Source organism: Xenopus laevis, chromosome 8L (genome assembly GCF_017654675.1).
Source record: "Xenopus laevis strain J_2021 chromosome 8L, Xenopus_laevis_v10.1, whole genome shotgun sequence".
Taxonomy (NCBI): Eukaryota; Metazoa; Chordata; class Amphibia; order Anura; family Pipidae; genus Xenopus; species Xenopus laevis.
Genome location: NC_054385.1, coordinates 9,224,326 through 9,248,806, shown reverse-complemented (window position 1 = coordinate 9,248,806; position 24,481 = coordinate 9,224,326). Strand labels below are relative to the sequence as shown.

General features: G+C 42.1%; 2 protein-coding genes across 2 annotated transcripts in view; one reads left to right on the top strand and one right to left on the bottom strand.

Annotated features, from left to right (window-relative positions):
* Positions 1-218: 218 nt before the first annotated feature.
* miga2.L (mitoguardin 2 L homeolog) lies at positions 219-19,804 on the bottom strand. The gene is given in 16 exon segments (NM_001091878.1): positions 219-460; positions 801-917; positions 1,073-1,126; positions 2,957-3,091; positions 4,489-4,587; positions 6,114-6,200; positions 6,307-6,379; positions 9,400-9,515; positions 11,795-11,895; positions 12,191-12,305; positions 12,414-12,547; positions 12,750-12,867; positions 13,768-13,880; positions 15,483-15,693; positions 17,122-17,379; positions 19,715-19,804. Coding segments are annotated over 15 exon segments (1,770 nt in total). The 5' UTR covers positions 17,218-17,379; positions 19,715-19,804; the 3' UTR covers positions 219-259.
* A 3,456-nt stretch (positions 19,805-23,260) lies between these two features.
* gpr107.L (G protein-coupled receptor 107 L homeolog) overlaps positions 23,261-24,481 on the top strand; it is a 41,862-nt gene continuing 40,641 nt past the window's right edge. The window contains exon 1 of the mRNA XM_018241386.2: positions 23,261-23,467. Within this exon, the coding sequence (XP_018096875.1) occupies positions 23,357-23,467 (111 nt within the window). The 5' untranslated portion in view covers positions 23,261-23,356. The remainder of the gene's footprint in view (positions 23,468-24,481) is intronic.

Genomic DNA, 24,481 nt, shown 5'->3' with positions numbered 1-24,481 from the left:
CCAACGCTATCTTATATTGTCATTCCTTTAAGACACCTTCAGTTTTTAGTGTTACTGTTCCTTTAAAGTATAATATATAAATAATAATATGTCATTTGTGCTGTCAGTAAAGACATGTTCTGCCCAAGGGGCCCCTTTCTAATCTACGTTGATCAAAGCAGGAGTGCAGGCCAAGGAATGGGATAAATGATGTGATTGGTCATATAGCCTGCCTTATCTTTTTTTTTTTTTAAATGAAGGGGGGGATAGAATTTTAGCGTTACAAGTCCAGTTCTGCCTCTGTAGTTTGAACAGGTACAGCCCCATTCATTTCCCGCACAGTCTCTACGCCCAAATACCCCAGCAGTATGTCACTCCTCCTGCGGGAAAGGTGAAGGATATCTTCTGCCAGCGACTGGATTGTGCTGTACCTCACATTATCCAGGTCAAACATGTCCTTCAAATACTGCACAATCTGGTTCTGGGAGGAACGAGAAATACACATGAAAATGTAGAATATCAAACTGCAATTAAAAAGCATTAGTACAGAAATATTCATATATTCATACACTAACAGGGCCAGATGCTCCACATAGGAGTATGAGTTTTCACTGATACTCCAGAAACATACAAGTGTGTGTTTTGTGTGACAGGGGAAATTAGACTGTAAGCTCTATTGGCAAAGGGATGGATTTAAAATCTCTGTAAATGCTTTGTCTGCACTATATAAAGAAATTATAACTGTAAAATATGGCTAATCCCAAAAGCAAAATTAAAACAAAAACAAGATTGATTGTGATTTCATTTAAAAGCAAAGTTACCTTAAAGAAATTACAAACTTCTGTCAAATGCTCTTTGGGCCCCAGGAATCCATATGCCAAAACAGGGCTGACATGCTCCGATACGGAGTAAAAATGTGATATGAATCCATCGGGAACCTGTTTTCAAATGCAGATCAAGGAAAAGATTAAGATATAAACAATACATTATGCTGGGCCCATAAAACTATTGACTTGACAGCTCTAAAACACAATTTACAGTTTAATTCTTTTTTGATCCAAGACTTGGGTACACGTCTGGTTAAGGTACTTACCATTAAAAGCCTCCTTTTTGCTTTTAAGACAGACCAGCAAGCAGTAGCCAGTGCCTAGAACATTAAAATCAAAACATTTATAAGAAAATGGGCGATAACCAACATAAAGGAAAACTATAACAGTCCTTTCTTCTTCTTCTACTACTGCTGCTACTACTACTGATACTACTGCTACTACTACTACTACTATTATTATTATTAACAACTACTACTTCTATTATTAACAACTACTACTACTATTATTAAAAACTACTACTACTATTATTATTAACATGTATTTATAGAGCACCAGCATATTTCGCAGCACTGTAAAGTAAATGTGATTATACAACTAAATCACATTAATTACATAGAACATATGGAGTTACACACATCACAACCAATACTGGTGTGGATGCACAATAAAGCACTGATTAGCAGGTATTCTGCTGTTTGCCTTTGATTTCCATGATTGCAATACTGGTACAAAAGGTGAGGAAGGCTCTGTGCAAAGCAGCTTACAATCTAAAGGGAAGGGAATAAGATACAAGGTGTGGGAGTGGGCAAGATGAGAATTAAGTGGGTGAGAAATGTGGTACTGTATGTGGTATTGCATTTAGTAGCTAAGCAGAGTGAGGGTAGGCTTCTCTAAAGAAGTGCGTTTGTAAAGATCTTTTGAAAGCAGAAAGGTTGGGAGAAAGATGGACAGACCGTGGAAGAGAGTTCCAGTGGAGGGGTGCAGCCCTTGAATGCGAGCATGTGAGGAGAGAAAAGTTGAGTAGCAGGTCAGTAGAGGAGTGTAGCAAGCGGTTGGGTGAGTATATAGAGATAAAATTAGAGATGTAGGGTGGGGCAGAGATATGAAGTGCTTTGAAAGTCAGTGTCATTAATTTGAATTTGATTCTGAAAGGTAGTGGAAGCCAGTGCAGGGATTGACAGAATGGCGAGGCAGAGGAGGAGCGGTTGCTGAGGTGTATGAGCCTCGCAGCAGTGTTCATTATGGACTGGAGAGGTGAAAGTCTCTGGAGGGGAAGGCCAATTAAAAGAGAGTTACATTAGTCTAGATGTGATTTGATGAAAGAGTGAATAAGAATTTTGGCAGCATTTTAGGTGGAAGTTACATGATTTAATAAGTGACTGGATATGAGGAGTGAAGGACAGGGCAGAATCTAGGATAACCCCAAGGCACCGGGCCTGGGGAGATGGGGTTATAGTGGAATTGTTAACTATGATGGATACTTCCGGGATGTTAATGGTGTTAGTTGGAGGAAAGAGAACAATTTCCGTTTTAAAGAGGTTTAATTTAAGGTAGCGTTGTGACATCCAGGTAGAGATAGCGGACAGGCAGGAGGAGAGTCGAGTTAGGAGTTCTGGGTGGAGATCAGGAGAGGAGAGATAGATCTGAGTATCATCAGCATAGAGGTGGTAGTGGAAACCATATGAGTTGATTCGTTTGCTGAGGGAGGAAGTATAGAGGGAGAATAATAAGAGGCTCAGGACAGAGCCTTGCCTACTATGGAAGGCAACGGTAAAAATTTCTCTGCAAGTTATTGGTCAAGAAGTTATTGGTCAAGAACCTCTGCAGTGCTTGACTAGTTGACTGTCAGGCAGAGCCATCCTTTAGGGGAGGTAATTAAGGGCAGTTGCCCTGGGCCCTGTTCTTGAGAAGGACATGGTGGGGGGCACATTGATTGCAGAATAGCCTACTTTCTGACTGCTCCATCAATATGGGACCTCTGCACTGGACAACTCACTCGGCCCCTCAACCTCTTAGGACTACCCTGCCAGTAAGGTCCCTTACCTGATACAAAACCCATTTTGCAAAGGCCCAACCACATGATGTACATAATAAAAAAACATAAGAGGGTTTCAACAGTCATTATTTAGCGACCTGGTGATGCTTACAGTCTCTTTAAAGCTGTCTGAAAGCCACCGATTGCGTAGAACGGCAATGACAGACGAAGGTGGGCTTTCTAGGTCCTCAAAGGCATCCATAAGAATGAAATCCAGTGCAATGTCAAAGAAATTCATACAGACTACCTGCAAGGACAGTAGAATGATAATATATTTCAACAATCTTGAAGCAAAAATAAGAGCCCGGATATATCGTCAGCAATGACTTTATAGTTATACATTTAAAATGCTTCAGTGCACTCCTATGGGTGCAAACATTCTCCATTTATATGGAAATTCATCCTGCAAGGCTTTATCTCACTTCCTTAAAGGGATACTGTCATGGGAAAAATATTTTTTTTTTTCAAAAAGCATCACTTTATAATGCTGCTGCAGCAGAATTCTGCACTGTTTTTTGTTTCTCAAAAAAGCAAACAGATTTTTTTTATATTTAATTTTGAAATCTGACATGGGGCTAGACATATTGTCAGTTTCCCAGCTGCCCCCAGTCATGTGACTTGTGCTCTGATAAACTTCAGTCACTCTTTACTGCTGTACTGCAAGTTAGAGTGATATCACCCCTTCACTTTCCCCCCAGCAGACTAACAGAACAACGAGAAGGTAAACATATAGCAGCTCCCTAACACAAGATAACAGCTCCCTGGTAGATCTAAGAACAACACTCAATAGTAAAATCCAGGTCCCACTGAGACACATTCAGTTACATTGAGTAGGAGAAACAACAGCCTGCCAGAAAGCAGTTCCATCCTAAAGTGCTGGCTCTTTCTGAAAGCACATGACCAGGTAAAATGACCTGAGATGCACCTACACACCAATATTACAACTAAATACACTTGCTGAAATGTTATATTGTAGAGTGAATTATTTGCAGTGTAATTTAGAAATAAAAACGACATCATGAAAGAATCCCTTTAAGGCAATACCAACTTAACTAAAGAGAGATGAGATTATCTGTTAACGCTAATCGGGTCTAGGAATTCCATTTTTGTTTCTATTGATTGCACTCGTAGGGAAATATTTGGGTTCAAACAAATCCGACTAAATTTGCTTACAAGCTATTTAGGGATACAGCATAAACATATGCAAATAATCTTGCCCTTTGTGTGCTGGCTTTTTGCCACTGCTGTTAAATCTCCTGCTAAATTTAAGGGCAGAAACACACGGTCAGATTCGGGGAGATTAGTCGCGCGGCGATTAAATCGCCTCTTCTTCGGGCGACTAAACTCCCCGAACTGCCTTTCCGCTGGCTAGAATGTAAATCGGCGGCGGGATAGCACTCGGATCGATTCATTTTCCTAAGTCGCCTGAAGTTGCCTTACAAGGAAACTTCAGGCGACTTCGGAAAATGAAACGCTCCGAGTGCCATCCCGCCGGCGATTTACATTCTAGCCAGCGGAAAGGCAGTTCAGGGAGATTAGTCTCCCTAAAGAGGAAGAGATCTCCCCGAATCTGACCGTGTGCCTCTGCCCTAAATCCCAAGTCATGAAAGCCAGTAAAGAAGCAGGATTGCACCTTTTTCTTACCCCACGTCCTTTTAATTCCCTTTGCGTTGTAGCCCACGTGTCTTGCTTCAGAGCATATCGCAGCATTTCCTCATAGTTTTCGAGGAAGCCTTTAGGATTCTTAAAATGCAAGAGGCAAACATATTTTGTTTTATTGAGCCAATAAGGAAGTCATAGTTATATTATAGAGTACACTAGTAACAGGAATGTGTTGCTGAAGTTAACACTAAATAAGGCATACACATTTACGAAGAATATACCGTATGTGAATGGAAACCTACAAACCCACAAGTCACACTGCAAACAATGGTGATTAGTTGCTTACTGAGCCACCAATTAGGGATGCACCGAATCCACAATTTTGGATTTGCCCGAACCCCCAACTTTTCAATTGGTCTTCATTATTTATTTTTTATAGTTTTTGAATTATTTCCCTTCTTCTTCTTACTCTTTCCAGCTTTCACGTGTGGGTCACTGACCCCATCTAAAAACAAATGCTCTGTAAAGCTACACGTTTTACGTTTTTCAGGGGACCAGAAACAAATGGTGTAAAATCCAGCAAAATGTAAGTGGGACCACAAAACAACAATGTAAAATGACGGAAAACTTACAATCAGGGGATGTAAAATTGAGGTTTCACTGAATAATGATAAAAAATTAAAACCAATTGCAAATTGTCTCAGAATATCACTCTCTACATCATACTAACAGTTAACTCAAATGTGAACAACCCCTTTAAGGTGATATTAAAGGAGAAGTAAAGCTTAAGTAAAGAAGTAGGTAGAAATGTTGTACATTATGTTTTGTGCTTCTGTACCAGCCCAAGGCAACCAGAGCCCTTTAGCAGTAAAGATCTGTGTCTCCAAAGATGCCCCAGTAGCTCCCCATCTTCTTTTCTGCTGATTCACTGCACATGCTCTGTGCTGCTGTCACTTACTGAGCTTAGGGACCCACTCACAATATACAGTACACATAGAATAGAAATGTCACAATATAAGGCTGATTAGTAATTAATACATATAATTACTACATGGCAGCACAGAAACCAGTGCAATTAGCATCAGAATTTAATAATCAGCAAACCTGTAGCATCAGCTTATATTACAGGGGAAGCTCATTTTCTGCTGGATAATTAGTGACGAGCCCTAAGCTTAGCTTCTCAACAGCCAATCAGAGCCCACTGAGCATGTGAGTGTCACAGACACTTTCCAAGATGGTGACCCCCTGTGACAAGTTTGAAGTCCTGGATCATTGCTGCTATTGACAAGCTGAAACTTTAGCCTCGTGCAATAAGTTCACTATATAAAATATGCCATTTTTAGCCACATTCATTTTTAGGGTTCAGTTCTCCTTTAAGTAAATAAATTACACCAGGCTAGCATCAGCATAGACTAAAAAGTAAGTAACTGAATTCAACGGGAGTTGCCAATTTTAGGCACAGATGTCCTTGTCCTTCAAATCAATAACAAGATAAATTCACAACTATGGTTTGCAGATGATGTAGTTTTACAGATTCCATTTGGTATTCAGCTAAAAAATCTGTGGTGGATTTTGCATTTGCCAGAATAAAAAAAGCTGTTCAATTAATGCATCTGTCTCAGCGCTCTGTTTTCTTTACCACTAAAATACGAAATCCCATCCTTTACCTTTTCAGCTTTCTGCATCAGCCCAGTAATCATCTGCTTGCCAACTTCACCAAAAAACTGCTGGTTTCCATCATCGAGAAGCAGGACCTACAAATGCAAGAAAAGAACGATTAAAAAATTATTGTTTCCATCAATTCTCCAAAGTAGATTTCAAATAAAAAAAATGTAAAATTAAACAAAGTGGTAAATTTACCTCAAATGCCTGCCGAACACAATGCAGCTTTGCCAGGAAATCTTGATCGTTATAGCAACCCAATAATTCTGTTCTAAACAATAAAAAACACAGATGATTTTTATATTTCATAATATTTTCTCCAAGTCTCAGTTTACATTTTTTGTTTTATACCTAAGTTTCAGTTTTAGACATTGGGACTGCAACTGGGACAGAATGCTCTGTTATACAGATAGCTAGAATCTCAGCTGCCATAAAGCAGGACAGGACTGCTGCTTACAATGGGGATCAGATAGGATCTGTGCAGCCACTGGGACAGAATTCTCTGTTATACAGATAGCTAGAATCTCAGCTGCCATAAAGCAGGACAGGACTGTTGCTTACAATGGGGATCAGATAGTATCTGTGCAGCCACTGGGACAGAATGTTCTGTTATACAGATAGCTAGAATCTCAGCTGCCATAAAGCAGGACAGGACTGCTGCTTACAATGGGGATCAGATAGGATCTGTGCAGCCACTGGGACAGAATTCTCTGTTATACAGATAGCTAGAATCTCAGCTGCCATAAAGCAGGACAGGACTGCTGCTAACAATGAGGATCAGATAGGATCTGTGCAGCCACTGGGACAGAATGCTCTGTTATACAGATAGCTAGAATCTCAGCTGCCATAAAGCAGGGCAGGACTGTTGCTTACAATGGGGATCAGATAGGATCTGTGCAGCCACTGGGACAGAATGTTCTGTTATACAGATAGCTAGAATCTCAGCTGCCATAAAGCAGGACAGGACTGCTGCTTACAATGGGGATCAGATAGGATCTGTGCAGCCACTGGGACAGAATGTTCTGTTATACAGATAGCTAGAATCTCAGCTGCCATAAAGCAGGACAGGACTGCTGCTTACAATGGGGATCAGATAGGATCTGTGCAGCCACTGGGACAGAATGTTCTGTTATACAGATAGCTAGAATCTCAGCTGCCATAAAGCAGGGCAGGACTGCTGCTTACAATGGGGATCAGATAGGATCTGTGCAGCCACTGGGACAGAATGCTCTGTTATAAAGATAGCTAGAATCTCAGCTGCCATAAAGCAGGGCAGGACTGCTGCTTACAAGGAGGATCTGTGCCACTGTGACAGAATGCTTTGTTTTAAAAATAACTAAACCATAATGCAATACAAAACTGCTGCTTTTGCAAAAAAAAGGGAATGAGACAACTATTTGTTTTCATTTTGATATACAAGCAAAGAAACATACTAAAATCTTTTTGGCTATAGTGCCACGGACAGAATGATTTTTTAGAAAACACATTTGATTGTAGATCGTAAAAGCTTTTCCCAGTTAGCAGAGCTCATAAATAAATCATAATAATCAAAACTAAAAATTGGATTTCAAAACATGAGTACAGTAAATATGACACAGTAAGGGTACTGGCACACAAGATTGTCACCGTGATAAATCTTTGCTACAGGAGGCGACTGATCTGCAAATGCTTTTCCACTGGCAATACTGTAAATCACATGTGCAAAAATGTCACTTCATTTTTCCCAAGTCACCCAAAGTGTCCTCAAAAGAAAACAAAGCATGTTTCCACCAGTGATTTGCATTATCGCTGCCTATGCCAGTGCCCTAAATGCTTTTCTGTATGTGCCAAACTAAGTCAATCTTCCCCCGGCAAGTCTCATTTTTTTATGCTATAAATGCAATCAGGCCAGGCATATAAAGTCAATATATATAGCCTGCATATCTGCATAGAGAGTCATTTAGGCCGAGGACATCAAAACTCCTGTACTCAAGCAGTTAAAAGAAATTCTATATATTAATGAAACATTCTACTTTGTAGATTCAAACAGAAACCATGTTTCTACTTGTCAGGGCAGAGACACACGGTCAGATTCGGGGACATTCTTCTTCCGGGCTTCTAATCTTCCGGAACTGCCTTCCCGCCAGTTAGAATGTAAATCGCCGGCAAGATGGCACTCGGATCGCTTTGTTTTACGAAGTCGCCCGAAGTTTCTGAATCGTTCCGAGTGCCATCACGTCGGCGATTTACTTTCTAACTGGCGGGAGTGCAGTTCGGGGAGATTATCGCCCAAGGAAGAGGATATTTGTCGCCGGGCACTCCCGTGTGTCTCTGCCCTTACTCACCTGTATCTATTTGGTAACAGCATAAAAAAGCAAAGTTTGTCAGGTAATCTATAGAAACCAATCAGATGTTTGCATTTTAACAGCTGACCGGTTAATCCTACCTCCTGATTAGATAAAGAACATATAGATAAAGAAATATGCAGATAAACAATGCCCTGAAGAATAACCCTTGTTCAAATGGTTTGGCAATAAACAGTGTATGTAAAGTTTACAGATAAGAGTGTACTTTCCCTCTAATTGAGGAATACATTAAGGGTAAGGGCATCTTCTTCGAGGTGACAATCTCCCCGAACTGCCTCCCATGCCTTCCCGACGGCTAGAATAAAAAATTGGCAGCGGGATGGCACTCGCGGCGCTGTGATTTCCACCCGAACGAGGAAACTTTGGGCAACTTCGGAAAACGAAGCGCCGCAAATGCCATCGCGCTGGTGATTTTTCACTATAGTCGGCGGGAAGGTAGTTCGGGGAGATTGTAGCCCCGAAAAAGAGGCGATTTGCCGCCAGGGCGACTAATCTCTCCGTCCTTAAACCAGTATTTGGTTTGTGACTTTTTGCAGAATTTGGGCTATGGCACATTGGGGATTTTGTCTGTCACTGGCACCAGCAGCAGAAACTAATGGAGGTCCAAAAATGTCTCTTCTATCAAAAGCAGTTACAGGTAACAGAAGTCTGTGTGCCATAGCCCTTAGTGTTCAGCTAAATCGATTTAAAACTCATATATCATGTGACTTGAAAACAAATATGTGTTAAAAGAAAATGCTAATATTCAGATATATAAGTTTGGGTTTTGTACACACCAGGTTCCTGCACAATGGAAGGAATTATAATTCTAAGCAACTTTCTGATGTCATTGCAGTTGAAAGCAATATTATTGAGCACTTTCTGTTTTCAGGTTTCGACTATTGAAATAATGTAGCAGAAGCAGTGCTCGGCCCAGCTGTAATGGTGCTTTTGACCAAAAGCTTACCTGAGTGTCCTGCAGGCAACTTCTCCGGTGTGGACTAGCTTCAGTGCTTCTTCATAAGCTGCTGCCGGCTTAGTTGGCAGAAATGGGACCTCGTTTAACTGCAACGTTTCAAAGAGCTGAGGGAAGGAGATAAGGATATTCTTATGAGAGGGATACTGACATCAACATAAATACAAGTTCTGACATCTGAAACCAGTGCAGTGCGAGAGAGAATTGAAACATAATGATTAATATATGAGTTATATTCACTCGGTGTCATTTATTACATGGCAGTGATTCTAGATATAGCCTTACGATCATATGACTTGGAGCAGAATCTATTAGACTTTATCAGAAAGGTTAATTTAAAGCACTACCACCCAGAGCGGTGGAGTCAGAGTCAGGAGCAATTTTGGGTTTCTGGAGTCAGAGTTGCCAAAAATGTACAGACCCCAACTCCTAATAACTTTAAATACAAGCACTGAAATAAATCAGATTTAAAGGAACAGTTCAGTGTGAAAATAAAAACGGTGTAAATAGATAAGTTGTGCAAAATAAAAAATGTTTCTAATATAGTTAGTTAGCCAAAAATGTATAAAGGCTGGAGTGACTGGATGTCTAATATAATAGCCAGAACACTACTTCCTGCCCTTCAGCTCTATAACTCTGAGTTAGTCAGTGACTTGAAGGGGGGCCACATGGTACATTTCTGTTAAGTGAGTTTGCAATTGATCCTCAGCATTCAGCTCAGATTCAAAAGCAACAGATATGACCCATGTGGGCCCCCCTCAAGTCTCTGATTGGTTACTGCCTGGTAGCCAGGGCAACCAGTCAGTGTAAACCAAGAGAGCTGAAAAGCAGGAAGTAGTGTTCTGGCTATTATGTTACACATCCAGTCACTCCAGCCTTTATACATTACATTTTAGGCTAACTAACTATATTAGATACATTTTTAATTTTGCACAGTCTATCTATTAACCCAGTTTTTATTTCTACACTGAACAATTCCTTTAAGAGCTTCTGCGAAGGAGGATAAGGCCGAAGTAATTCTGTTTCTAAGAACAATACATGATTTTGGGTTGTATTTAACAGCTATTCTACAGCTATATGCCAGGTTCTGTTAATATATTTATAGAATTGTTTTAGGGTTTCCAATTGTTTTTGGTTTATGTAGTTTAACTCTGATTTTGGTTTAGAACTACCAAAAGATATTGTTTCTATTTTTGAGCTTTGGCAGTGATATAATGCATCACATGTTGAGTACTTAACGTCTTTCAATCAACATGGAAAAAACATTAGTATATTAAAAGTAAGACCAAAAAATAAAAGCATTTTAAGATAATTGAGAAAGACTACTGCAGTTTATATAAACAAACTGCTGTGTAGCCATGGCGGCAGTCATTCAAGCACAGGATACACAGTAGATAACAGATAAGTACTACTATAGTTTATATAAACAAGCTGCTGTGTAGCCATGGGGGCAGCCATTCAAACACAGGATACACAGTAGATAATAGAAAAGTACTACTATAGTTTATATAAACAAGCTGCTGTGTATCCATGGGGGCAGTCATTCAAGCACAGGATACACAGTAGATAACAGATAAGTACTACTATAGTTTATATAAACAAGCTGCTGTGTAGCCATGGGGGCAGTCATTCAAGCACAGGATACACAGTAGATAACAGATACATACTACTATAGTTTATATAAACCAGCTGCTGTGTAGCCATGGGGGCAGTCATTCAAGCACAGGATACACAGTAGATAACAGATAAGTACTACTATAGTTTATATAAACAAGCTGCTGTGTAGCCATGGGGGCAGTCATTCAAGCACAGGATACACAGTAGATAACAGATACATACTACTATAGTTTACATAAACAAGCTGCTTTGTAGCCATGGAGGCAGCCATTCAAGCTGGAAAAAAAAGGAGAAACGGCACAGGTTACATAGCACATAACAAATAAGCTCTGTTCAAAACAATGGTGTTTTATCTGTTATCTACTATGTAACCTGTGCCTTTTCTCCCTTTCTCCAGCTGGAATGGCTGCCCCCATGACTACACAGATACAGTAAACTATAATAGTCTTTCTGAAACAAACATACAGCATTTACCATTGCAGAGCAACAGTACATTATATTTGAATTACTTTGTTACACTTGGTGTTCCAGAAGAAACGAGTTGGGGGTACCATAAACTGAGGAGTCGAAGGATTTATGTACCGACTCCACAACCCTGCTGCTGCCTAGAGAGTCAGCATAAACCCCAAGCCATCAAGCATTTAAATGATTTGAAATTAGAATGTGACAGAAAACACAAGGCTATAAATGTTATTCTAAAAATGTGGGTATTCTGGTGGTGTGCTTGATACACCCTTGGGTGTTCCATAAAATAACAGTAACCCTGTACCTCTGCTGCAGAGAAAAAGGAGTCTTCAGAGGTTGAACTGCCTTCATCATCCATCATCAGGGCCCTTCTACTCTCAACAAGGGGGAAAATCAAAGATCCTTCTGTAAAAGAAATGAGAGCAAATGTACTTTTAACCACTTACCTGGCATAAACTATAAAAGGAACACAACAGTGCTGTAGATTTTATGTTTCTGTCTCTCTAATCAATGCCATGTGTATACAAGAGTTAAAGGAATATTACACTCCATGTAAATGTGTTATTGTTAATGACTTGTGTCCCAAGAGGCACTTTGTTTTGTTTTATTCTCTTGTGCTTCCATGAAGGTATTACTGATTCAAATGTAGCTTTGCCTAAGATGCCACTGGCTCTCACTTCCACAGAACACAGATGCTTACCCAGATCCATCAGCAAATCATCAGGTGGAATGCTTGTCCCAAATTCTTCCTGCAAATTGTAGGCACGATAAAGGAGGGCTTCTAGCTTGCCTGCAAAATGTCCGCTCTGTGAGTCCTGTAGCCAAGAACAGAGTCAAACTGCATGACTTCATTATAACAGTTTTAAATAGAATATATCCATTGATGTATCCATTGGGTGATAAAATCAATGGCGAATCCTCACCTCACTCAGGCCTTCAGAGCAACTCTGGTTTAGCAGGTCATTAACTTGTGATGCTGGTGTATTGGATCTGCATCTTTGCCCAACATTCAGTGCTTGCTCCCACTTATGCAAAGCTTCTTCAAAGAGCTCCATGCCTATACAGCACAATGGATGTAATCAAGGATGAGCAAGCAACACAAAAAATAGTTCATGTAGTCTGCATAGGCCCCTATTATGATCGGATTTTTGTCTGTGCCCAACTTTACTCTACAACCTGACGAAATTCATTTCAGATAATCACTGTGGGAAATCAAAATCTCTGTTCAAACTCCAATGCAAATATAGGAGTAGTTATACCTTGAATATAAAGATTTTCAGCATTAGAATCTCCCTCTTCTAATGTCTCATCCATTTCTGGGGACTCCCATGGTCCTGCGGGTGCAGCATTTATGCTTGAAGAATTTACTGCCACTACCTGCCCAACAAAGAGAAAAAAGAAACTGATTTAGCGCATACACACACACACACAACTAGGGTAGTTGTAGATGTTCAGCAATCATGGGTGTTTAAATACCCAGATAATGATTGGCAAATCCATCATTTGGCCCATACATAAGCTGTTAGCACATGTATGGCCATCTTTACAGCTTACATTGGTCACATCTTGGAAAACAGATTCTTTAAAAGGGAAAAAGCATGTGTACATCTTTAGCAATAACATTTTTTTTTACTCCAGCCTGCCACCAGACAATTGTCCCAGGTTAGTGATGTGCGGTTCGGGATTTCCCTAACCCGCTATCCCTAATCCCTCCCGCATCCGACTTCCGGGTTGCTTTTTTTGACCCGTGCTGCCCCACCGATGACATCACAAAAGGTGCGGGGGCGAGCAGGCACATAGTCTATAAAAGAAGAACCTGGAAGCCAGAATTTGACGGTGGCAGGCGGGGAGAGCAGGAGAAGAGCTCAACTCGCACCCGCCCGCCACCCGTGCAGAAAAGTGCAAGGTCGGCCCGAACCCGCCCGACCCTCGGTTATCGGGCCGGCCCGCACATCACTATTCGGGGTGCAGGCAAGAACGGAAGGAAACAAGTGGAAGCACAGGGGCTGATTCTCAGCCTGTATTTTTGCGCACGCTGAGAACAGCCCCTTCTGGTATTCGCCTAAGGAATTCTGGGCAAGAGCAGGAGTCATGTTGAACCACATAGAATTTCGGGAACGTATAATGCCTGGACAACTTGTTCTGCTATTAATAATTAGAAGGAGATAAATGCCCATGTGTGACATTCGCCTTAGTGTTGCTCGCTGCCAACTCCAAACAAATATTTGTACAAGTCATATGGTGTTAGCTTAGCAACTGTGCAAAACTTTGCCCTACCGAAGCCAGGCTGTGGGAGGAGCTGGAATGCTTGCTGGGATCCAGGGAAGAGATGCCACTTAGTGTATCATTGCTCTTACTGCTGGGGCTCTGCACTCTGCTACGAGAGTATCCTGGAGATAAAAGGTAAACAAACAAAAACAAAGTGATTAAAGCAGAATATAAAAAAGCCCAACTATAGCATAAAGACATAGTATAATAAATGTAAAGCTCTGCATAGTGACATATAGCCCTTATAAGTAATCAGACACATTCTGAGAAGCTGCTCCCCATCTGAACACAGGGACTATGCAATATATCATTCTATTTGTGTCACAAGGTATCACTGAATCGGTGAAGGTAAAACACACCTATATATGAGAAAATAGGGATGCAATGATTCGGTTTTGGATTTGGCCAGGATTCCTCGTGCCTGGCCTGGTATTGAGCCAAATATTTCAGGAAGGATTCGGGGATTCGGACGAATTCCAAATAGTGGATTTGATGCATCCGTATGAGAAAAACCTAATGTTCTTAACCATCATCAACATTAAAAAATACATTATAGCTAAACTAGTGAAAGCGAAGCTAGTCTAGACATGAGGAATACAATGAGCATTTATTAACAGGCCTACTCATTGACGTGATATAACTAAATCAGTGGAAAAAGCACCAATACATATGAGGACCATCTCATAACTCAGGCATAACTAAATCAGTGAAGACACAACAGGGTGCCAATATGTTGGGCACCCCCCAATCAAATGAATTGCTAACCTTGTGACCCAGGATTGTGCATCGTCCATAAAAAACACACATTTCTTCTGTTTGACCCTTTTACTAAAGAATCCCCTGCCATACCCATTGAGAATTTATCCAAAACTTACCGTTTTGCGCAACTGGGAGAAAGTGCCAGGTATTGCCCTAGGCACATCCCCTCATTCCTGAGGTGCAGACCTAGACACTGGCCTTGGGTTCCTATACAGAAAATGCAACACTGCTGGCCTGTCTTATTCCATCAAACAGCATTAAAATCTTTAGTTTTCCTTTAAGGTTCAGGTCACACAGGCAGATTCGGGGAGATTAGTCGGCCGGCAGCAAATCTCCTCTTCTTCGGGGAAACTAATCTCCCCGAACTGCCTTTCCGCCCGCTAAAATGCAAATCGCCGGCAGGATGGCACTCAGAGCGTTTCATTTTCCGAAGTCGCCCGACGTTTCCTCGTTAGGCAGCTTCGGGCGACTTTGAAAAACTAATCACGCCGAGTGCCATACCGCCGGCGATTTGCATTTTAGCGGGCGGAAAGGCAGTTCGGGGAGATTAGTTTCCCCGAAGAAGAGGAGATTTGCTGGGCGACTAATCTCCCTGAATCTGCCTTTTGAGCAGACGATAATAGATATACATGGGCAACAGGAAGAGTTGGGCCATAGCAAATTAGCAAGAAAGCATTCTGAGAAGCATGAAGCTTATCAAATACACCCTAAGGATAAACATTGTGTGCTGTAATTACAATTGTTGCATGCCCATTAAACTGGTCCCAGATGTCTTATTCTTGGAAATAATCCTATAATGTCTAAACTGCTTACATGATCAATACATCCCCTCCCACCACCACTGATCCTGGTGCTGGAAAACAATCTTAAAGTGTTCACAAATCTCCCCAGATTTCTGTGCTCTAAAATATAGTTATATGATGTGGTCAGTAATCTATATCTGCCCATGAAGAAATGCCTCTCACCTTTTTTAGCAGAGGAAGAACGCCGGACGGGCAAGACAGACCCAGGCACCCCACCAAGCTTCAGGCCTCCATTGTCTGCCGTAATCTGCTTCTTCTTGTGCTTGCGCCGTTTCAGCTGGTGGGCAGCCAGGGCTAGGGCAACTGTGCCAAGAGCCGTGGCAAAAAGGACTTTCCGGAGGCCAGGAGACAGCCTGAGTTGCGAGAATGTGGACTGCAAATATAAGAGATGTGTATAGGAGCATTACAATAACCAGCAGCGGATTTGGGGGAAATAAGTAAAATGTGTGTTATGAAGTTTAAGGTAATCAGGACAAGGTCAAAATGTTATTTCAACACTCTTTCCCAAAAGTCAATTAGCCTTTCCTAATAGAGCATGGATTAAAGTTCCCAAGATCTATTAAAACAATTAGGGATGCACCGAATCCAGGATTCGGTTCGGGATTCGGCCTTTCTCAGCAGGATTCGGATTTGGGAGATTCGGGGGTTCGGCCGAATACAAAAATAGTGGATTCGGTGCATCCCTAAAAACAATGTACTACTTAAAGTATGGTATGGCCCACCAGCAACACTGTTTTTTTCGGGTGACTGCATGCAAGTACCGCAGACAGGGAGATAGGCAGTACCACAACAAACTGTTGTGAGCGTTGCTGAAATATCATAAAAACACATCATGGCTGTGAAGTGCCATCACATCCCAAGCATCCAGAAAGCAACACCATGAAATGATCGTAGCTTGCAAGATCTCAGAGGACACCTGTGTTACCCAACAGAAAGCAGATCGGGTGATGGACATGAATGTTAATAAATATATTTAACCAATGGGATGATTATAGAGGAAGTAGACCCTGTGAATAAAGGGGAGGGCTCAGGAGTATTGGGGGGTGGGGCTAATGGGGAACTGACATCAGCAATTTCATTAAAAAAGAAATCTCTTGTTCCCAAAGTTTAGGTGGCACTAAACCACTGTTGTTGTTGGACCCAGAAAATTCTACTTATGTCACTGTTTATAAATATTTTAAATAGGGATACACCGAATCCAGGAATGGGCCTTTTTCAGCAGGATTCAGATTTGGCCGAATCCTTCTGCCAGGCCGAACCGAATACTAATTTGCATATGGGAGGGAAATCACGTGACTTTTTGTCACAAAACAAGGAAGTAAAAAATGTTTTCCCCTTCCCATATGCAAATTAGCATTCGGATTTGGTCCGGTATTCGGTCGAATCTTTGGCGCATGATTTGGCCGAATCCAAAATAGTGGATTCAGTGCATCCCTAATTTTAAAATCATGTCTTTCATGTAAATAAAAAGAACACTAATCATGGGGGGCTGATTTCCAAACATAGGTTCTACGGTGCAGTTGCCAATAGTAAACCATTTTTGAGCAGTCGGCTACACATTGGGAAGCCATTAACAATTCTACTTGTGCAAGTTACCCCCCCTATGTTTGTTTATCAGCCCAAAAATATTAATTATTATCAATGTTGTTCGCAAATCTCCAGCTTTCAATTCCAGATCTCTCGTTGTATGTCGCACGGGAGAGGCGAGTGCTGTTGATCATTTACATTTCACTTTCTCTATCTGCACATCGGTAAACACCAAGAGGTGACATCAATTCCGGGAAAATGAATGTAGACTTACCTGTCCAAAGGTTGTGTACAAAAACACTGGTATCTCTGCTACCGTCATGGCAAGGGCCTGAATGATGGACATTCCCTCTGCTCTCTGAAACGCCATCGCTATTGATTATATTTATATCTGATTTGTTAAAAAAAAAAAGAAACAAATCCAAGAAGGCAAAGAGCAAATATTCTTTTCTTTTATTTCAGTGCAGTACCGTAAGCCTTTTGGCCTCATCCAGGCAAAAAACACGGCACCGTCATGTGTCCCATCTTCAACCTGAAAAGATTAACCACATTTCTAAGTATATACTGTATGCATGAAATAATTATATTTATAAATATATATTTTTTTTTTTTACATAAAAATGCAAACACTTCGGCGCAGATTTATCAAAGGTCGAAGTGAAGAGTCGAATGAAAAAAGTCTGAATATCAAGCTATTTTTTATGTACTTTCCACTAGGGAATAGACCAAATTCGAGTTTCTTATATCAAAATTTATCACGTACTTTCTCTTTAAAAATTCGACTTCAACCATTCACCATCTAAAACTTGCAGAATTGCTGTTTTAGCCTATGGGGGACCTCCTAGAACCTATTTGGAGTCAAACTTTGATTTGAATTCGATCGAATGCGCTATTACTTTGATTCGTACGATTCAAATTCGAAACGAATACGGACTATTCACCAGCAAAAGAGCTACAATTTTTTCTTCTAATACATTTTGGTTGGTCTTTTTTTATTCGAATTTCAACGTTTTTTAAATTCGAAATTTGACCCTTGATAAATCTGCCCCTTGCTTTGGCGTCTGTTGTCTCCCGAAGATGAGGTGCTGCAACAAAAATAAGGATGCACAAAACCGCAATAATACAGTATTGCTCACTAGCAGCTAATTTCAGGTATGGGATCTGTTATCCAGAAACCCGTTATCCAGAAAGCCCCAAATTACAGAAATGCCATCTCCCGTAGACACCATTTTATCCAAATAAACCAAATTTTTTAAAAAGTATTTCCTTTTTCTGTGCAATAATAAAACAGTATCTTGTACTTGATCTCAACTAAGATATAATTAATCCTTATTGGAAGCAAAACCAGCCTATTGGGTTTATTTAATGTTTACATGATTTTCTAGTAGATGTAAAGTATGAAGATCCAAAGTAAGGAAAGATCTGTTGTCCGGAAAGCCCCAGGTCGAGAGTATTCTGGATAACAGGTCCCATACCTGTAATAATAAAACAGTCGCTTGTACTTGATCCCTACTAAGATATAATTAATCCTTATTGGAAGCAAGACCAGCCTATTGGGTTTATTTAATTTTTATATGATTTTCTAGTAGACTTTAGGTATGGAGATCCAAATTACAGAAAGATCAGTTATCTGAAAACCCCAGGTCCCGATCATTCTGGATAACAGGTCCCATAACTGTTGTAATAAAACAGTAGCTTGTACTTGATCTCAACTAAGATATAATTAATCCTTATTGGAAGCAAAACCAGCCTATTGGGTTTATTTAATGTTTACATGATTTTCTAGTAGATGTAAAGTATGAAGATCCAAAGTAAGGAAAGATCTGTTGTCCGGAAAGCCCCAGGTCGAGAGTATTCTGGATAACAGGTCCCATACCTGTAATAATAAAACAGTAGCTTTTCTTGATCCCAACTAAGATATAATAAATCCTTATTGGAAGCAAAACCAGCCTATTGGGTTTATTTAATGTTTACATGATTTTCTAGTAGACTTAAGGTATGAAGATCCAAATGACGGAAAGATCAGTTATCCGGAAAACCCCAGGTCCCGAGAATTCTGGATAATAGGTCACATGCCTGTATTTAGCAGTGTTGCCTTGCAGTGCTGGGGTCCTAGGTTTGACAGGTATGACCCCCCTACTTTTGTGGGTTTCCCCGTGCCCCCAAAACACACAGGCATATTAAGTGGCTCCTGTCAAGCTACAGATTTAATGTTAACACTCGTTTTTCTATTCAGGCACCTCTCCTTTTCATATTCCAGTCTCTCGTGCAAATGAATGCATGGTTGCTAGGGTACTTTGCACCCTAGCAACCGGACTGCTCAAACTGCAAATTTGTGACAAGCAAGGTAAAAACAACTACAAATAAAACACAGATAACAAAAAATAAACTGCTGCAAATTCTCTCAAAATATCGCTTTCTACAGCACGCTAATTTAAAGGGGAACAACCCCTCTGCTGGGTTTGGGTGCATCTCCCCCGGCTGAAAAACTGACAGCTGGGACACGCAAGTGTCAGGAGCTCGGCTGATACAGTAAAACAAATGCCCCTCTGTGCAGATTTGGTAGTGTAATGTTTGTATTGTGTTACTATGGGGTCAGCCCAGGACTACAAATCCCACTGGTAAGGCTAAGCAGTCATTATTGGGCTACAGAGCCCTGAGAGGCATTTGCCAGTCACCAGATTCCTGGTTAATCAGCTTCCTTAGCAGACTACAACTCCCAGCATCCCCTGAAAGTCACTGGCTGTCAGCATGGGACATCAAAGTAGGTCTATGGGAAACACAACCAGTCTAAGGGGTGATGGATATTCCAATAGAGCGTGGTCACTATGGAAACAAGCAAGAATAGGGAACCAGCAGTCACCCACCTCTCTCCTAGGAAGGACAGCGTCTCCTCCGCTCTGCGGCGCCTCTCCGCACACAGCGCCAACCTTCAGACGTCATCACGTGACCAGGCGGAGCTACGGGAAGTGACGCGCGCTCCGAATAGAGGAAGCTGAAAGAGAAAGGGAAATTGAGTGTGAGGAGAAAAAGAAATCCCCCTCACGCAATTCTCTGTTTCCACTGTATTGACAGTAGACTGGGAGAATCTGCCCAATACATGGGAAGCATTTAAATACTAAGATACTCGCCTCAACAGGGCTTAGTTGTAACCAAGTGCAGTTAATAACCAATAAAAGCAAATCAATCACAAACAATAATGTTTTTTTCCCCCCATAAATTAGCCTTGCTGTATGTCAGAGCTTTCTGGATAACTGATTGCTGTATATAGATCTCATCCCTGTAGCTAAAGGATTGGGCTTAATCATCAAGCAGAGATAGGGTTGTCACCTGTGTGGTTTTTAACTTGGCAGAGAACTAAAACTTAAACAAAGAAGTAGCTAGAAATTTTGCACATGATGTTTGTGCTTCTGTACCAACCACAGCCCTTTAGCAGTAAAGATCTATGTCTCCAAAGATGCCCCAGTAGCTCCCCATCTTCTTTTCTGCTGATTCACTGCACATGCTCTGTGCTGCTGTCACTTACTGAGCTTAGGGACCCACTCACAATATACAGTACACATAGAATAGAAATGTCACAATATAAGGCTGATTAGTAATTAATACAGATAATTACTACATGGCAGCACAGAAACCAGTGCAATTAGCATCAGAATTTAATAATCAGCAAACCTGTAGCATCAGCTTATATTACAGGGGAAGCTCATTTTCTGCTGGATAATTAGTGACGAGCCCTAAGCTTAGCTTCTCAACAGCTGCTCAGAGCCCACTGAGCATGTGAGTGTCACAGACACTTTCCAAGATGGTGACCCCCTGTGACAAGTTTGAAGTCCTGGATCATTGCTGCTATTGACAAGCTGAAACTTTAGGCTGGTGCAATAAGTTCACTATATAAAATATGCCATTTTGAGCCATATTAATTTTTAGGGTTTAGTTCTCCTTTAAAACATTGAGAATACTGATATAAAGTGATGCAATAACCTTGTCCTGGTGTCATAACTCCATCAACATCATTGTGCCCACCTCTGATGTCATCATGCTTGTTCCTACATCACTGCCCCACCCCCATTGTTATCTGCCCCGCCCCCGGTGTTCGGGTCTCAAGTTTCTGTTCGTTTTTCAGCCTTAGGAAAACCGAACAATAATCGGGCAAATAAAGGAATTATGAAGTAGTGATACACGCGGGTTTACCCACAGGTTGGGCGGGTTCGGGCCAACCTCACACGCTTATTTGCGGGCTGGTGCGGTTTGAACTATTCTACTGCTCTCCCCGCCCGCCACCGTCAAATCCCGACTTCCGGATTTGTCTTTTATAGACGCTGCACCTGCTCGCCCCAACCCTTTTGTGATGTCATGGATGGGGTAGATCTATAAAAGCACAAAATGTCTCCTTTAAACATAAAGCTGAACTCTGAAGATTGCCAGCAATAGGGATGGAACACTTTTGACCATACAGAGTCAAGTTAGTGGATTTAGATCTATCCGACCCAAGACACAAGTAAATAATCCCTATTGTCCTGATAATACAAGGCTTATCCCACTAACAATCTCCATCCATGGGGCAAATTTATTACCTCCGAAAATCCACCAGCGATGACTTCTCACATTGCAACACTTCGCCAGGCGTAGATTCGCCAGGACAACACTAATTCACTAAAATCCGAAGTTGCTGAACGCCGGCGGAGTTGCGCTAGCGTTACTGCAGCAAGCAAAGCAAAGTTGCGCTAGCGTTGGCTAGTTTGCATACGGCGGGAAGTGAAAGTTGAATGGACGTATATGTTGCAGCAAATACATTACATTACACAAGTCCAGAGAACCTTAATAAAGACAATAAAGTTTTTATATTGCCCTACACATGAGCCCAGTGTATAGTTTATGTTAGGGATGCACCAAATCCAGGATTCGGTTTGGGATTCAGCCAGGATTCAGCTGAATCCTTCTGCCCAGCCAAACCAAATCCGAATCCTAATTTGCATATGTAAATTAAGGGCGGGGAGGGAAATTGAGTGACTTTTTGTCACAAAACAAGGAAGTAGAACATGTTTTCCCCTTCCCACCTCTAATTTGCATATGCAAATTAGGGGTCGGATTCGGTTCGGTATTCGGCCGAATCTTTCACGAAGGATTCGGGGGTTTGGCTGAATCCAAAAAAGTGAATTCGGTGCATCCCTAGTTTATGTGCCATATGTTAGGAAATGTAGGGGGAAGCCGGGTACCCCAGAAAAAATGTACGATCTTTTGCAGCCTATCACCCTGAAATTTCAGGTATGAAGCAGATCGGCAAGCACTCCGGAGGCCTCTTGTTGTAGGTAAAATTCAACTTTTATTTCAACACATTAAAACCATTACATCCTGACTAGGGTTGCCACCCGGCTGGTATTTTACCGGCCCAGCCGGTAAAATACCTGCCAAGGCCGGGGCCGGTATTACAAATTTACCGGCAATGTAGCTGCCGGTAAATTTGTAATACAATCAAAAGGAGCCCTCGGCCTGCCCCCAATCCCCTGCAACTTACCTTTTTTTTTGCCTCTTCTAGCGTCCGCTGGTCTCTGTCGCGGGGCCCGCCCCTTTTGACGTCACGCCCTGCCCCTTTCGAGGCCCCGCCCCAGCAGCCGGTAAAATTTTTTATAAAAGGTGTCAACCCTAATCCTGACACGTTTCGTATCTGGACGATACGTAATCATAGGCATCGTAGGCAATTAAAAGTTACCAGCGTTTTTTGGGACTTTTCAATAATTGTTCAGAAAGTCCTATCTACTCTATTGCACTTTGCCTGGTCCAGCTGGTGAAGGCAAGTCTGGCGCAAGAGGTAACGTTCAGTAAAATCCGCATCTTAGTGAATTTGAGGAGTTACGTCCATTCGTCAGAGCGCAACTTCGCCAGGCGTAAGTGAGAGAATTACCGCTAGAGTCTATCTCCTTCGCTAGCGACATTACACCGGCGACCGTTAGTAAATCAGCGAAGTTGAACAGGACTTGGGAATGGGTTTTACAAAAATGACAGCACCCCATGATCCAAAAATCATTATAAAACACTAAAATAGATGTGGTACAAAACTGGTTTTACTGAAACATTATTACTGGCTTGTTAAGGAAAAAGGATTTCCTGATAGTAGTTGATATACTGTAACTTATTGGGACACTCAAGATCATTGATAAAGAAAAAAGTCTGAGTAGTTTCAGTAAGATAATGACAGAGATCAGTGTGGGATGATGATGATTACACTTTGTATAGTTATTGGCCTGTATAAGTGACAGGTACCAGCACTCTGCTCATCTTAAAGTCAAAAGAAACTAAACACAAGCTTTATTGAGGCCCTAGCCTGTCACGTGAGCCATGTGCTCCCAGCATGCAGCAGTTGCTACGTGACGTTACGGCCAGCGCCGAACTTTCTGTAAGTCACGGGTAACTATGGAAGCCGCGAGTCATGTGACCGGAGTGGGCGTGCTTAGCTTGTTCCCGGAAGTGAGCGGGATGCTGATGTGGTTGCGACTAGTTCCTATCTAAACATGGCGCTTCTGTGTGGTGGAGGATCCGGAGGCTCGGGGTTGGTCTTGTACGGGTTATTGCTTCTGACCTTGCCGGTATCCTGGGCTCGGTTCCACCAACTCAAGTTAAAGGTAAGGCCGGAGCCAGTGTGTGGGCCAGGCGGGGAGCCCGACGTCCGGATACTTGAGACAATTGCACACACGGGCTAGAAAGTACTGGCACCGCATTTAGAATGGGGCTAGAGAGGCTGGGACGTGAAGCTGGGGCAGAAGGGCAAGGTGGGCTGGCGATTGGGTGGACTAATATAGTAGGGCAGGACTAGTGAGCTGGGACTGGTTTGTACAGTGTCAGAGGGGCAGGACTAGTGAGCTGGGACTGGTTTGTACAGTGTCAGTAGGGCAGGACTAGTGAGCTGGGACTGGTTTGTACAGTGTCAGTAGGGCAGGACTAGTGAGCTGGGACTGGTTTGTACAGTGTCAGAGGGGCAGGACTAGTGAGCTGGGACTGGTTTGTACAGTGTCAGAGGGGCAGGACTAGTGAGCTGGGACTGGTTTGTACAGTGTCAGTAGGGCAGGACTAGTGAGCTGGGACTGGTTTGTACAGTGTCCGTAGGGCAGGACTAGTGAGCTGGGACTGGTTTGTACAGTGTCAGTAGGACAGGACAGTGAGCTGGGACTGGTTTGTACAGTGTCAGTAGGACAGGACAGTGAGCTGGGACTGGTTTGTACAGTGTCAGTAGGACAGGACAGTGAGCTGGGACTGGTTTGTACAGTGTCAGTAGGACAGGACAGTGAGCTGGGACTGGTTTGTACAGTGTCAGTAGGACAGGACTAGTGAGCTGGCCTGGGACTGGTTTGTACAGTGTCAGAGGGGCAGGACTAGTGAGCTGGGACTGGTTTGTACAGTGTCAGTAGGACAGGACTAGTGAGCTGGCCTGGGACTGGTTTGTACAGTGTCAGAGGGGCAAGACTAGTGAGCTGGGACTGGTTTGTACAGTGTCAGTAGGACAGGACTAGTGAGCTGGCCTGGGACTGGTTTGTACAGTGTCAGAGGGGCAGGACTAGTGAGCTGGACTGGTTTGTACAGTGTCAGTAGGACAGGACTAGTGAGCTGGCTGGGACTGGTTTTGTACAGTGTCAGAGGGG